This window comes from Galendromus occidentalis, unplaced genomic scaffold, assembly GCF_000255335.2.
Source record: "Galendromus occidentalis unplaced genomic scaffold, Mocc_1.1 scf7180000077093, whole genome shotgun sequence".
NCBI classification, from domain to species: domain Eukaryota; kingdom Metazoa; phylum Arthropoda; class Arachnida; order Mesostigmata; family Phytoseiidae; genus Galendromus; species Galendromus occidentalis.
In genome coordinates this window covers 1,949-15,149 of record NW_003805081.1, presented here as the reverse complement: position 1 = coordinate 15,149, position 13,201 = coordinate 1,949, and the positions used below count along the sequence as shown (strand labels likewise).

The 13,201-nt window shown below is 50.0% G+C and overlaps 3 protein-coding genes across 3 annotated transcripts; 1 reads left to right on the top strand and 2 right to left on the bottom strand.

Annotated features, from left to right (window-relative positions):
- Positions 1–6,083: 6,083 nt before the first annotated feature.
- On the bottom strand, positions 6,084–6,479 carry LOC108863897 (uncharacterized). Its single transcript, XM_018638572.1, has one exon. The coding sequence runs from the start codon at positions 6,477–6,479 to the stop codon at positions 6,084–6,086; it is 396 nt and encodes a 131-aa protein (XP_018494088.1).
- Positions 6,480–7,166: 687 nt separating this feature from the next.
- LOC108863896 (uncharacterized) lies at positions 7,167–8,475 on the top strand. Its single transcript, XM_018638571.1, has 3 exons — positions 7,167–7,796; positions 7,908–8,182; positions 8,376–8,475. The coding sequence occupies exons 1-3, from the start codon at positions 7,167–7,169 to the stop codon at positions 8,473–8,475; spliced, it is 1,005 nt and encodes a 334-aa protein (XP_018494087.1).
- Positions 8,476–11,868: 3,393 nt separating this feature from the next.
- LOC108863895 (uncharacterized) lies at positions 11,869–12,614 on the bottom strand. Its single transcript, XM_029110785.1, has 2 exons — positions 12,258–12,614; positions 11,869–12,207 (listed from the first exon to the last, which is right to left on the bottom strand). Exons 1-2 carry the CDS (start codon positions 12,612–12,614, stop codon positions 11,869–11,871), a joined length of 696 nt encoding a protein of 231 aa, XP_028966618.1.
- Between the last annotated feature and the right edge of the window lie 587 nt (positions 12,615–13,201).

Sequence of the window (13,201 nt, the reverse complement as noted above, 5' to 3'; positions counted from 1 at the left end):
AGTAAGAAGCGACAGAAATTATCGCGAATTTTCGATCTCGAAGTCGTTGCCGAACGACTGACATATCTCATGACAATCTTGACAAAAATATGGTAAGCTCAGATTCTGAGCAAGTGACATCGAGGTGCAAATCGTCTCCAGATATCAGGAAATAGTAGCAATCAGAGCGTCTCTACTGTGCCTCAAATGTCCCTTATCTCAAGCGCTCGACAAATCTGTCGAATCTACGAGTCTCTGACTCGAGTCTGGCTGACTCGTCGGAAATAACTCGAAATTCTCATCGCATGCGAAACAGCGATTTATTCCAAAAGAGAATGAAGTCAGAGCGAACCCCTGCGAAAGGCTACACGGCCAATGGGGGAGAATGATGAATATTGTCCGCTTCACCTTCCGCTCTAGATACTGAAGACCTCAGTCCGTAACGGTCACTGACCGGTCACCACTTAACCCGTTCACAGTGTTTTCAGTGTGACCCATATTCGGATGCTCTTCTGTGTTCAACCCTTTCCTATGACTCGCTATATATAAGGACAATAAACCTCAGCCAGCTAAGGGGGAGCCCAAGACTGACTCTAGCATTCCGTGTGATCATTCTAGCCGAGGTATCAACGAGATACGTATATCTCTTCAGAGGCGAGTCCCCGAAAAATCCGCAACTCCTTAACCGTAGACGGCGGACGGATACTCGCGACTGCGGACACTTTCTCCGGATCAGGGGCGATCCCTTGTGACGTCACCTTGTGGCCCAAATATGTGACCTCTCTTGCAGCGAACAAACACTTCTTCGCCTTGAGCTTCAGTCCGGCAGCTTGGATCACATCGAGAACTTTGCGGAGATCGGCCAGATGTGTATCAAAGTCTTTTGAATAGATGATTATATCATCTAAGTAGACTAATGCCATCTGGTATTTCAAAGGTCCGATGACTCGGTCCATCAGCCTTTGAAAGGTTGCCGGTGCATTCGCCAAACCGAATGGCATCCTCTTGAACTGGAAGAGTCCATCCGGAGTACGGAAAGCCGTTTTTTCTTTATGAGCAGGCGACATTTCCACCTGCCAGTACCCGCTGAGGAGATCAAGCGTACTGAAGTAAGTGTTCCCTGATAGAGCGTCGAGGGCATCATCGATGCGAGGCAAGGGGTACACGTCCCTTTTCGTAGCCGTATTCAATTTACGGTAGTCCACGCAAAATCGTTTTGAGCCATCTTTTTTTTTACCAAAACGACGCGCGCTGCCCAAGGACTGGCGGATGGCTCTATGACGTCAGCGTCCAACATATTTTGCACTTCTTTCGCGATTACCTGTCTTTGTACGGGTGCGACCCGTCTCGCTGGGAAGGCGATCGGTGGAGTATCCCCCGTCGGAATCGTATGTTGGACGAGTCACGTCCGGGATAGTTTGTCTGGCTGACCGAACAGCCTGCCGTATTCACCGAGAAGCAAGGACTTCAGACGCGTCTTTTGCTTGTCCTCTAGTTCCTCTCCGAGCCTCAACTCTTTCTCCAGACATGAAGTTCCCGCCCCCTTGCTCTTCGAGTCCTTGATTTCGACCGAGTCATGGAGATGACCCAACGATGTCCCTCCTTTGAGGTGTATCGGTGAACTTTCAAGATTTATCACGAGGATCTCACACATCCCCTTTTCGTCCGATCGGACTAGACTATAGGGTGTGATGTATTGGCTCCCAGGGGTGCAATTAAGAGTGCCGTCTATTTGTAAGGTACTTGATCGTTTCCCGGTCTCAGCCTTCACGTATAGAGCGGCTCGTGGAGGTATCACGGTTCCCCCATCTGATTTACAGGAACCAATTGGGCGGGAGTAGGCTTGAGAATCTCTGAGATCTGCTTTATTGACGAAAGCAAATGACTTCGTAAGGAAGGGCTTCCCCAGAATAAGATCTTTTGACAGATTGTCAATGATGGAGGAAGGTTCTCGTTGGCCATCAACCTCGAGTTCGACAGCACCAACGACTTGCATAGGCCTCTTTCAAGCGTCGATCACGTGCGGGCTCTGTTCTGGTATGAGGATGCCTAAATCTTCATCGTTGACGTCTGTGATTGCGGAAGAAATTGCGTTCACATCGGCTCCCGTGTCCAGAGTGGCCGTCCTCGAACGTCCCAAAATATTGACTCGCATTCCGAATGAGTCTGAGACGCTTCCTATGCATTGGAGATGCATGCTTCTGGGACGCTGGGGACAGCTAGCTCGGAAGTGACCACTCTTCCCGCATTTGAAACATACTTTAGCCTTCTCATCAGGCTTGATATGCATTCTCGGGTATTGTTCTTTCTTCTCGAAGTCTCTCTTGACTCCGTTTGTGGAAGGTGAACCAGTGGTCGGTTCACTGAACTTGTCGGCGACCTCCATCAAAGCTTCAAATTCCTCGGGGTTAGCTGCAACGACGAAGTTCTTGAAGTCTATTGACTGACAAGAATTTTCGATCTCGTCCAGGAAATCCGTGAAATTGAAGGGGAGTTCTACTTCTCGGAGTAGTGACTGTTCGCGAGTCGTTTCCGGTTGTAGTAATCGCTTGGAGATTTCTTCTGGCCCTTAGGGAAACGCGCGAAGAATGCGATTTTGAAGTTCTCCCACTTAGGGAAGGGACTGGATGTCACGAACCAAGTTTTTGTGTCGTCGTCCATTGTCCTGTAGGCGAGTCTCATGGTTTTCTGCTCGCTACATCCGTTCACGGTAGCATCCATCTCGAGGCGCCTCATCCATTTCTTGGGTTCTTTCGGGTTGAACTGCGGTATGTCATTGTAGGGAATCGAGTTGTCCATGAGAGAGGTGAGAACGTCGATTGTTGTTGGATTCACCGGGAGTGGTGCGTTATTGTTCCTGCAGTTATCCCCGTCCATTGCTGCCACCAATTGTAACCTGTGGTTTGGATAACGAAGGTCGGATGCTACGAAGTTTATTGCAATCCTCAGCTCTTAAATAGTCAGTGGCGCTGGCATCGACCAGCGCATCAATTTATACATAATTGCGGGATAGAAATTCATAGATATCGAACCTTTTTTTATGAAACACGGTCAAGCATTCGATTCTATTGAAAATTTCGGGAGAAATGATCCATTGCTTACATACGTGCGGTGATCTTGACTGGGATATCAGCAAAAATTCACAGAGGAATGTTTTGATAAACTCCATGCAATCCCGCTTCAATGTGGATCTCATCACGAATCCAGATTTCCCTACAACCCGCACCCTCTCCTGCATAGATCTCACTTTCACCCGAAACCTAGAACATCAAGATATCATAAATCACATATCGCACTTCAGCTATCACAAACCGATCTTCACAACATTTGAATGAAGTATTGGGCCGAGTTTCATCTCAAACAAAATCTCCTTCACTGACGATAAGAAAAAGTGAGAACCTCGGAGTCTTCGTTTGCTTCAACGCGTAACCTGGAAACATATGAATCCGCGAAAACAGAATCACGGGACGCATGATCCGCACAGAAAGACGTTACGACCTCCCGAGAAACGCTCTGAGTCGAATTTTCAAATCACCTCATTTCGCGACGCTGCGCCGTTCGTGGTTCCTCTAAGAAAACCAACGTCCTTCGACGAATCACACAAGTTCGGTTGAAAGCCAATCTCGACTTTTTCGATATTTTTTTCTTGAAACATGAGGAGCTTTATTAACATTGATAGCTATCACTTGTGATGCCTGCAAGAGACCAGAGGTCTGAGGCGCAGTCGCATCGAGAATGCTCACCGTGTACATAGTTCAAAAAGGGGGGAGGGGCAGGTAGGGTCGTTGGGCGTGAACTCATCGTCGTTGGGGGGGGGTAGGATCGTTGGGCTTCATATTCAGGGGCCGTGAGTTGTAAAGCTTGATTAGTCCCACCGCGTCTGGTAGACTCACTAGCTCCAAGGGGAAGGGATAGATTTCCATGGTCTCTGAAGCGCGTCCGGTAGCCATGTTGACGCCGATGAGAAGGTATCACGCCGTCATTGGAAGATCTGAGCAGGCCAATCGAGTATAATTGATGGAAGTCGAGGATCTCCGCACGCTTGAATAGGGGCGCCGTGGGTGCTGTTCTCGGGGACTTGAAAACGCTCCGCAGGGCTCTTTTCTGAAGTTTGATCAGGGTATCGAGGGAGCTCTTGTACGTACCTCCATATATCGTGATCATGTAACTCAAGTAGGATTCTACAAGCGCAAAATACACCTGACGTCTTGCGTAAATCGAACTCATGTGTTGAAGTCGAGCAAAGAGGGCATTACCCGACCTGAGTTTCGAAGATATTGCCGCGATATGCTCATTAAAGCCGTTGTTCTGGACAATCAGCCCTAGATATTGTGAGAATCGTTCCAGAGGCACGGCAGCGGCAGATGGAAAGCAGAGAACCCCTCTCCAACCGGCGCGGTCTGGAGACGGAAGACGCAGACAGCATTGAACGTAAGTGTGTACGCGCGAAGCGATCGTTGACGGTCGTGGCTTCGACGCTGCAATAAAGACGCGTGTTCGCCACGGACTAGAGTTCGTAGTGAATCCCTACAAGTGGTGGAGATAGCGGTGTCGTTCCCGCTCCGAGCAACAGAAACCATCTGCCCCGAAGAAACAGAAAATACCAAACTCGTCAATACTCGCGAAGTGCAAGTCACGATGAGCGTGCAACATCCACCCCGGACTCTTAGTCCAGGTAGGCCGATCGTGCCTCCAGAAAACCCGAACCCGGCCTCACCGCAAGAGTAAGGAGGTGATGAACAGGTGGAACCGCAAGTCCTGGACTTCGAGCTGGTCGCCGAAACACAGGACGAGAGTGACCAGTGAATCCCTACAATATTTATAACTCTTAGCTTCTTCGATGCGCGTACACTCACAGACAAGGTCAGTGCATGACTTATCATGCAATATCACTTCCCCAGGGTCTACTGAAGGCTTATTACTCCTACGGAAATGCAGGAACATCGTTTTCTTCGCATTAGGTACGAGTCCGTTTTGAGTTTTGAGACATCCAAGCGTTCACCTCATTTATACATATGGTGGCGGCTGCCGTTGCGTCAACCATCAGCACCGTATCATCAGCAAACGCAATGGTTTTCACACTATCACAAGTCGCCCCCAGAGCGAAAAGATTGTTGATGTAGCATGAGAAGAGTAGCGGTCCTAGGACACTCCCATTGGGGACTCCATACGTGAGGGATGCCGGCTCGCTTTCATTGTCCCCTGATTTGTACATTTGCTCTCTTTCGATTGTGTCTGATCGCTGCATTCCTACATCCTCCTCAGCGGTAAACTGATTCTTTGTCGACGGGACGTCTGGAGCTTCTTCGGAAGTGCCGGGCGCGCAGAATGTTTGTAAGTGCCGTTCGATGTTATCCATGGAATTGAGCATCCTGCCGAGCATTTCCTGATTTGCTATCCGGGCGCTATCTCTAGAGTCTAGGTAAGATTTCATGACAAGGAGTGCAGCGCCTTCCAACCCAAGTCGCTCAAGTTTGTTGAGTGATCGCTTCGTGTTAAGTGTATCGAAGGCTCGTGAGAGGCCACAGAAGACCGCCACACATGATCGGTCATTATTAGAGTTCACATTCACCCGGACATTTATCCGGGAGAAACCGGACATTTCTCGGATGGACATCGAGGCCTGAACCGGGCAAAAAAACGGACGCTTGAAATCTGATGTCCAGAAGGGAATCGGGAGCGTTAGATAATGGAAGAAACCGAATTCGTCACTTTATTCATCGAAGAGGATATCGCGGTAGGATTGAATGGGAAGATGCCTGCTCAGATTCACGGGCGTTAATCTATGGCGACGATCCGAGAGAAGATTCTTGTACACGGAAAGAGATCGCTCAACATCGGCATTCGAAGCAACAGCATATTTAAAAACATCTAGACCTTTTCCTGACAATCTGGAAGTTCGGATTTCTTCCGAAAATGTCGTCGAATCGGGAAGCGTATTCCTCTTTGTGGCCCGACCGGACAGAGTGTACTATTGCTAACTGCTGCTCCAGAGAGATCGCTCGTTATTCCAGCTCCCATATCGCGACGGGTATTGATGAATAACGTTCGATGGACTCAAGCTCGGCATCCAGATCTGGGTCACTGACTAGAGACTTAAGAGCTTAACTGTCCGCTGCCCTCGCCTCAATCTGCGATGCGAATACTCGAGTCTCATTCTCATTAAAATTCCGGTGGTGATGCAGCGCTGTGAGGACGAACGTTTCCCAGCGCGTTATCACGGGCTTCGGAGGCAGAGCTTGGTTTTCAAGCAATGCTTGGTAGCGATCAGCGCGCGATTTAGAGCACGATAGGAGACTCTTTATCGTCGACAAAAGCGCGTTGTCCTTCAGATGCTCACCGCGTGTAGTCTCGTATAACAGGTGCAGGCCATGAGCAGAACGAGTCACGTGCAGGAAACTTTCGTAGGCAACTTTCGATTCCCGGCCCGCCGTGATGTTGTTACGACATTGATCGCTGACGAGCAGCTTGAAGTCATCGGGTTTCCTCGAGATCGACATCGCCGTTTGGTTGGGACTCACGCTGACGAGCGCCCTCTCCTTCAGCAACCCCATCGAAGAGCGCCAAAGGAAGGCACTTGTGGCCGCCGGCAGCGGCCACGGTCATTTGGGCGAAAAGTCAAAAGGGCGCAAGCTCCAATTGGGCGCAATGCCATTTGGGCGCAGTGCCATTTGGGCGCAAAGCCGTTTGGGCGCAGTGCCATTTGGGCGCAAAGCCGTTTGGGCGCAATGCCATTTGGGCGAATTCTATTTGGGCGCAACCGCCAATTGGGCGAAAAGTCATTTGGGCGCGCAGATCATCGGAAAGATACCTCGAGAGTGATTCGTTTTTTCATATGGTAGACGCAGAGATTGACTCCTTCAGAGCTTCAGCCATGCCGTCCAGCAGCCGAATAGGCTGGTCGACGAAGATTGTCTTCCTGCATCTATGACGATCCCACTCGACGAGAATGGATAATCGTAGGCAATCATCTCGGGACGAGACCTCTTTCGCCTTCGAGAGGGGCATCGAGGATGTGCGCGCTGTGCGCAGTGACGAGTGGATGTCTCGCGAATGAGAGTCGGAGAGACTCAAACAATAATAACTGCCGTGTGATCGAAATTCGAACGATTCTGAGTCGCCGTGATCATCGTTCCTAGACGCTCGACTTTGTTTTGTGATCCGTCGTGGAATTTCATCGAATAAAAATGGCTTCGAATATCACCAAGACTCAGAAAGGTCGTGAAAAACTTATTCACGAGGGCTGGATGTATGTCCGGGACCGTGTGATAGGCGGAGGAAGTGTACAGAGTTGGCGGTGCATGTATAAGAACGCTTCTTGTCCGTGCCGCGCTAGAGCGTACACCTCTATTGAGTCGGGGGAGGTCGTCAGTACGAAAGGCTCACACACGGATCCGGTCGACCCTTCGGGAGTCGAGACCACGAAAGTCCGTGAAGCCATCAAGCGACGCTGTGAAGAAACAAGTGAACCACCATCGTCGGTGATGTCCTCAGCGTTTCTCACGGCTTCGAGAGCAACTCTCGGACGACTCCCGGAGCGTTCGGTCATGGCGAGGATGATAAACCGCCACAGGAACGCCGTTTCGAACACCCCGGCAAATTTCGAATCTAGGAGTTCCATAGTAATTCCAGAACACTACCGCGAATATGAATTCGAGCCCGGACGATTCGAGAATTTCGTCGTAGCTGACAGCGGTGAAGGAGATGTCGACCGCATAATCATTTTCGGAAGAGAGTCCACGAGAGAGTGGATAGGCTTAGTCCAAAAGCTATTCGTCGATGGGACCTTCAGTCTTTCCCCACCGACTTTTTCTCAGGTACTCATAGCTCGCAAGGGTCGACCCAGGGAAGGGGTTTCCGCTATGGAGGATCCCATTGGATCGCTTCATTCTGGCCAATCCATTTAGCTTCCATTGACCGCCCTCCAGATTTTCGTGGTGCTAGCCGAACGGTCACAGTGTGTCCTCCCGGTCGCGTATGCACTGCTTCCGAACAAGACCGCTGAAACATACACGAGGGCGCTGAGTCTACTGAAGAACGCGTGGCCGGCTTTGAGTCCTCTGGCCGTGGTGATGGACTTCGAAAGGGCTGTCATGAACGCCGTGCGCAGCGTTTTTTCTTCCGATACGAGGATGGATGGCTGTTTCTTCCACCTCGTGAAGAACATCAAGCTCAAGCTGGCGGGAGAAGGGCTTATGAGTCGGTAAGACCCGTTCACTGAGCTGATCGATGGATGGATCAATGGATTGACTGGATATGCCGAACGATTTCATATGCTAGTTTTGATTTCTATTCGAATCTTGGAGAGAGGACTCCTCTGATCCGGCTCGCCAGTTCCAGCCCTAATTCTATCACAGCACCCTCTCAATCTTCTTCCCCGATAATGCTTTCAACAGGTGTAGTAATGACGACGAATTCGCGCTCAACGCGAGGATGATCGCGGCCCTGGCTTTCGTTCCACCGGCCGAGCTGAATAACGCGATCTCCCATGAGTGATCTGCTTCCTCAAATGAAAGATCCTACCAATTCTGCGCCCAAATGGCATTTCGCCCAAATGGGATTCGCCCAAATAGGTTTTCGCCCAAACGGCATCTCGCCCAAATTGCATTGCGCCCAAATGGCATTGCGCCCAAATGGCGCTGCGCCCAAATGACATTGCGCCCAAATGGCATTTCGCCCAATTGGAGCTCGCGCCCTCTTGACTTTTCGCCCAAATGACCTGTACCGGCGACGACTTCTATTCACAATTAGCAGGATATTCACATCCGCGAAAGTTAGAGGTCGCGTGGTGGAGGTCACGCTGGAGAGTCGTTTTTCGAGTAACCATTTGGTGATTCTTGCCACGGCGCTGCCGAACGTCGTGGAGGGTCTACGCGGACGTATATAGCGGATCGTGACGACGGCCAATGGGAAACCGCGATCAACATTCTGGTGGGGGTAGATGTTCTCTACCCGATAGTGGGGGAGAACATGAAAAAGCGAACGGATTCGTCGCGATCGAGACAATATTCGGGTACTTCCTATGTGGTACGGGCCATCGTCAGGAGATTCAGCGTAACCCTGTGCTGATGAAGGTGATCGCAGGAAAACGGGAATCATTGGCGAAGGGGCGAAGTCGCGAGCAATCCGGGGTAGCGGCGTCTCTCGCGACAGCGATCAGGGAAAAATACGATCCGGGCGACATCAGCTTCTTGTGGGATACGGAACTTATGGGTATCGAGCCGTATTTCGAGGAAAGCGACGAGGCATCGGATAGGGAAATGAGGAATTTCTGCAAACAAACGACGAAAAGGCGCCCCGATGGGAGATACGTCATTCATCTGCTGTTCAAACCTAATATCGAGACGCTTGGTTGTAACCGCGAGTTGACCGGAAAGCGGTTGAAATGTTTCTTTATGCGGACGAAAAAGAATCCGAAGATGTTAGAAGCAGTCGACTCAGAAATCACGGACCTGATCAACCGAGGGTCCGTCGAGGTAACAGAACCACCGGGGGCAGGGAAAATGTCCCACTATCTGCCGTTATTCGCAGTAATCAAGAAAACTACTTCCTCGGATGGTAAGATGAGAGTGAGGGTCGTGAACGACGTGAGCGCGCGTTCGCGAATGGATTCGAAATGCCGGAATTTTTTACACCGTGTGCACTTGTGGCGGATAGCCGGGCACCAACTCGAATCGTGTGTGCTTCCGCAATTCTGGCACTGCTTGGTTTGTCGGCGGTGCTCCTGTCTGTTTGATGATTGTCCGGTATGAGGTTGCCTTCTGTTCTGCTATCGCGAGTCAGGACTTTCCCGATGTCGGTCTTTGATGTTGCGATCAATCTTGTTCACGGAGTTTAGAGGCGGCTTTCTCGTCTTGATGTCGCTTAGTGTTTTCTCGTTGTCCTCATGGATTCGTAAGGTCTGAAGAACTTCCTCCAGACTCTGTTCTGACTGTTGCCGGAAAATCGCCTCTCGGGCTGATGTCAGATTCGTACCGAGGGCTAGTTGGTCTCGGAGCATTTCGTCTTCGAGCGCGCCATAGCGACAGCGCTTGACTTGGCCCAACGCTCTGGCGTAGAAATCGTGGATCGTCTCACCGCTCACCTGTTGAGTATTGTGGAAGGAGTAGCTCGCGTGGACGATGTTGAGCTGCTTGGCAAACCGATTTTTCTCAATGATTCGCATTCCTGGGTGTCTTTCGGTGCGTCATTAGTTAGGAACAACGTTTCCGAGACCGAGGTTTCGCAGAAGCTGTCGGTTGTTTTCGCCCAAACAACTTCTGAACGTTGCGATCCGAAGGGATGGCGGTTGTTTGAACAGTCCCTCAATAAGAGCATAGTCCCCGAAGCTTTCTTCGAAGTTTAGCCATGCCTCGTGATATCGGCTCCAGGAGTGATTTCGAGCGGATTTGGCTTACGACCTTCAATCTTCGGGTCCGTCATGGTGTTGCACTGAACGGTTCGTTGAAGAAAATAACTTCTCGTCACTGCGCCATGTTAGAGGACGATTACTACACTTGTTAGTTGGGAGAAATCAGAGCACCGTGGACTCGCATAAGCTCATGACAGCCTGACAGTGAGGAATAGACGTTTCCACGCAATATCACGGTAGTGGCGTCGACACTGCCTGCGCGGTTTTCTTTGGGGATTAATATTCTGGGCGGTTCGAATTATAGATTCAGCAGTTTCTCGATCGGGCAGTTAAGAAAATGATTTCGGGCAGAAACACAACTTCGGCAGTTTTATTACTTAGGACTAGCAGTCTTTTTTTCAATTCGTACAAGTTTATTTTACAAAGCTGGCAGTTATTCACGAGGAGTCGGGCAGTCTTCGACAACGAGACTGGCAGTTAGATATGCAAGGCGAGAAGCTCATACTTCTTCTACCCTAGTCGACGAGGAGAGCGCGAGTTGCCCTCTTCGGTCTACCTGGCTTCCGTTTCTGACCCAGAGGAATCTGCTTAGCTTCGGGTGGCGGGCGGACTAGCTGCCGACGAATAGCCATACCAAGAGCGTGCTTGCATTTGTATTCCTTGAGAAAGCATGGACAGGAGCAGCGCGCCTCCTTCCACTCCTCACCTGTCATTCTAACGACCCAGGCCGAGGAAGCATGCCTCTGGAAGTTGTCGAAACTCCCCCATTCGCTCTCTCTGGCGGGGAATTCAAAGTCGAAACCCCTCCCCTATCGCAAAAAATACCGCTGATCCAATAAGGAAGACTGCCACTCGAATAAAGCTGCCTGCTCCCTCCTTGGAGAAGCAGCACAAAGCGAGTTAAAGTCTGCCCCTGCTTAAAGAGAACCGCCCTTCTTCTAATCATCGCCGCCGATTCTATACTGCCGCTTGGGAAGCTGCCAAGTCTATAAATTAGTTGGCAAGTCGGTTAAATAACTGCTGATCGATATCAGAAGATCAGCCGAAATATTTAAAAAAATCTGCCGGTTAAAATACAAGCCGTTTTTTTTCTTTAGCTGCGCCGGCACTAGCCCGTCCTTTTGAAGTACAGTGTCGGCCAGGTGAACCGGCTCAGCATGCTCATCTGGGGCTCGATGGTCATCGTTGAGTAGGCTCCGTACCGCCGGCTGAGCTGCTCCCTTTACGGGGAGTGCGCTCGGCCCTCGGACGCCGACTTGGTGCCTGTCACGGTTAGCTCTTCGGATATCGTTCGGTGCGTTGAGGACACGGTATTTTCACTATCGATTCGTTTTATTGCTTTTCACAAAATCAGCGCCCTCCAGCGACTGACTGACCATTTGTTGTGTCTTTTTCTCTCATTCTCTTTTTCTTGTCGTCTGTCTCCGAATCCTTGGCGGCGCTCTCGACAGAGCGCTGACAAGACTCCGCCCACGGCGCCCCTAATGATCGACACTAAAATATTCTCTTTCCTCTTAAAAATATCACAGTTCATCATTTCACATAATTTCCGGATATAACAGCGCAAGGGGCCTCTGTAATACATTCCCGTTGCCCACCCTTAAGAAACATGATCGGATCTGCTGATCGCGTCCCACATTAACTCTCTCGATTCGACCCATTCGCCAGAATAGTTTGGGCGCATTGGGATCCTTGATGATGACGACTTGTCCAACTCGAACAGTCTTCATGTCTTTCGGCATCGTTTCGTGAAAGTTTCGGTGGAGTAACAGGTACTCATGCTCCCAACGCTTCCATACGGATTCCACCAAGCTCTTCCGGTGTCGCCAACGGCGAACGATCTCACTCGCCTGTATTTTACGAGGCATGAGGGCGTCCTGCAAGGGGTCTTCCGTGCGAAAAGTGAGGAAGTGCTGCGGGGTAGCACGTCTATATGCTCTGATTCCGGAATCTCACACAGTGGTGGCTTGTTTATAGTTGCCTCCACTTCGCAGAGAACTGTCAGCATTTCTTGTTCAGTGACCACGCTCCGTTCAAGAACCTTCTTGAGAGCGGACTTCACGCTCCCGTCCAATCTTTCTGTGAATCCCATATACCATGGAGCCTTAGCGACGGAAAATCTCCATTCTACACCCTCTCTTGCGAGTTCTTCTTGTACGGTGCCATCTCGCATGATTTCGCACAGCACTTTCAAATACTCTGCCGCTCGTTTGTACGCCTTCGCATTATCCGAGTCAAACGTTCTCGGACAACCTCGTCTGGCCTTAAGCCTCCGCAAACTCATGAGAAACTCTGTCGTCGATAGCGAATGCAGGATCTCAAGATGGATCGCCGGCCAAGGAATCCGAATTGTCCGACATTTCAATTTCTGCTTCCGATGCAACCGAGATCGCGAAGCTTTGTCGGAATCATTCGATTTTCACGCGACAAAAAATTTCTCTGGATAGTTTAAGTGCGTTTCTTTTTGGGATATGAGTTTCAATTTGTATGTACAAGAGAACATGCCATATCAGATCGGCTCCGTAGTTTCGAAGTACGGACCGTCTTGCCCCTCAGTGGGTGGCTCCGGCAAACTCGCATAGGAGCGTTCTCTCCTCGTCCTAATCCATCTGATCAGTGAGATGATGCCGAATACGAGAAATGAGTACAGAAATCAGAATACAGAAATCCTACCGCATATGCGATGTCGTACCTGGTTGCTATTGTCAGATAAAGCAACGCTCCGATAATCTCTCGGTATGGTAGACTCAGATCAATTTCGTCATCATAAGCCGATTTCGAATTATTATCGATGGGAGTAGCAATTTCTTAGCTGTTCTTCACTTAGAATCGTTCCGAAAGTTCAGAAATATAATTCGATTGGTGAATTTT

What these genes read in the sequence shown, in the direction of transcription:
- LOC108863897 (XM_018638572.1), bottom strand. Translation starts at nt 6,479, where the DNA reads ATGTCGATCTCGAGGAAACCCGATGACTTCAAGCTGCTCGTCAGCGAT.
- LOC108863896 (XM_018638571.1), top strand. Translation starts at nt 7,167, where the DNA reads ATGGCTTCGAATATCACCAAGACTCAGAAAGGTCGTGAAAAACTTATT. An exon ending in CCCCACCGACTTTTTCTCAG is followed by an intron (nt 7,797 to 7,907) that starts GTACTCATAGCT and finishes ACCGCCCTCCAG; the next exon opens with ATTTTCGTGGTGCTAGCCGA. An exon ending in GGAGAAGGGCTTATGAGTCG is followed by an intron (nt 8,183 to 8,375) that starts GTAAGACCCGTT and finishes TGCTTTCAACAG; the next exon opens with GTGTAGTAATGACGACGAAT.
- LOC108863895 (XM_029110785.1), bottom strand. Translation starts at nt 12,614, where the DNA reads ATGAGTTTGCGGAGGCTTAAGGCCAGACGAGGTTGTCCGAGAACGTTT. An exon ending in CGGAATCAGAGCATATAGAC is followed by an intron (nt 12,208 to 12,257) that starts GTGCTACCCCGC and finishes GACCCCTTGCAG; the next exon opens with GACGCCCTCATGCCTCGTAA.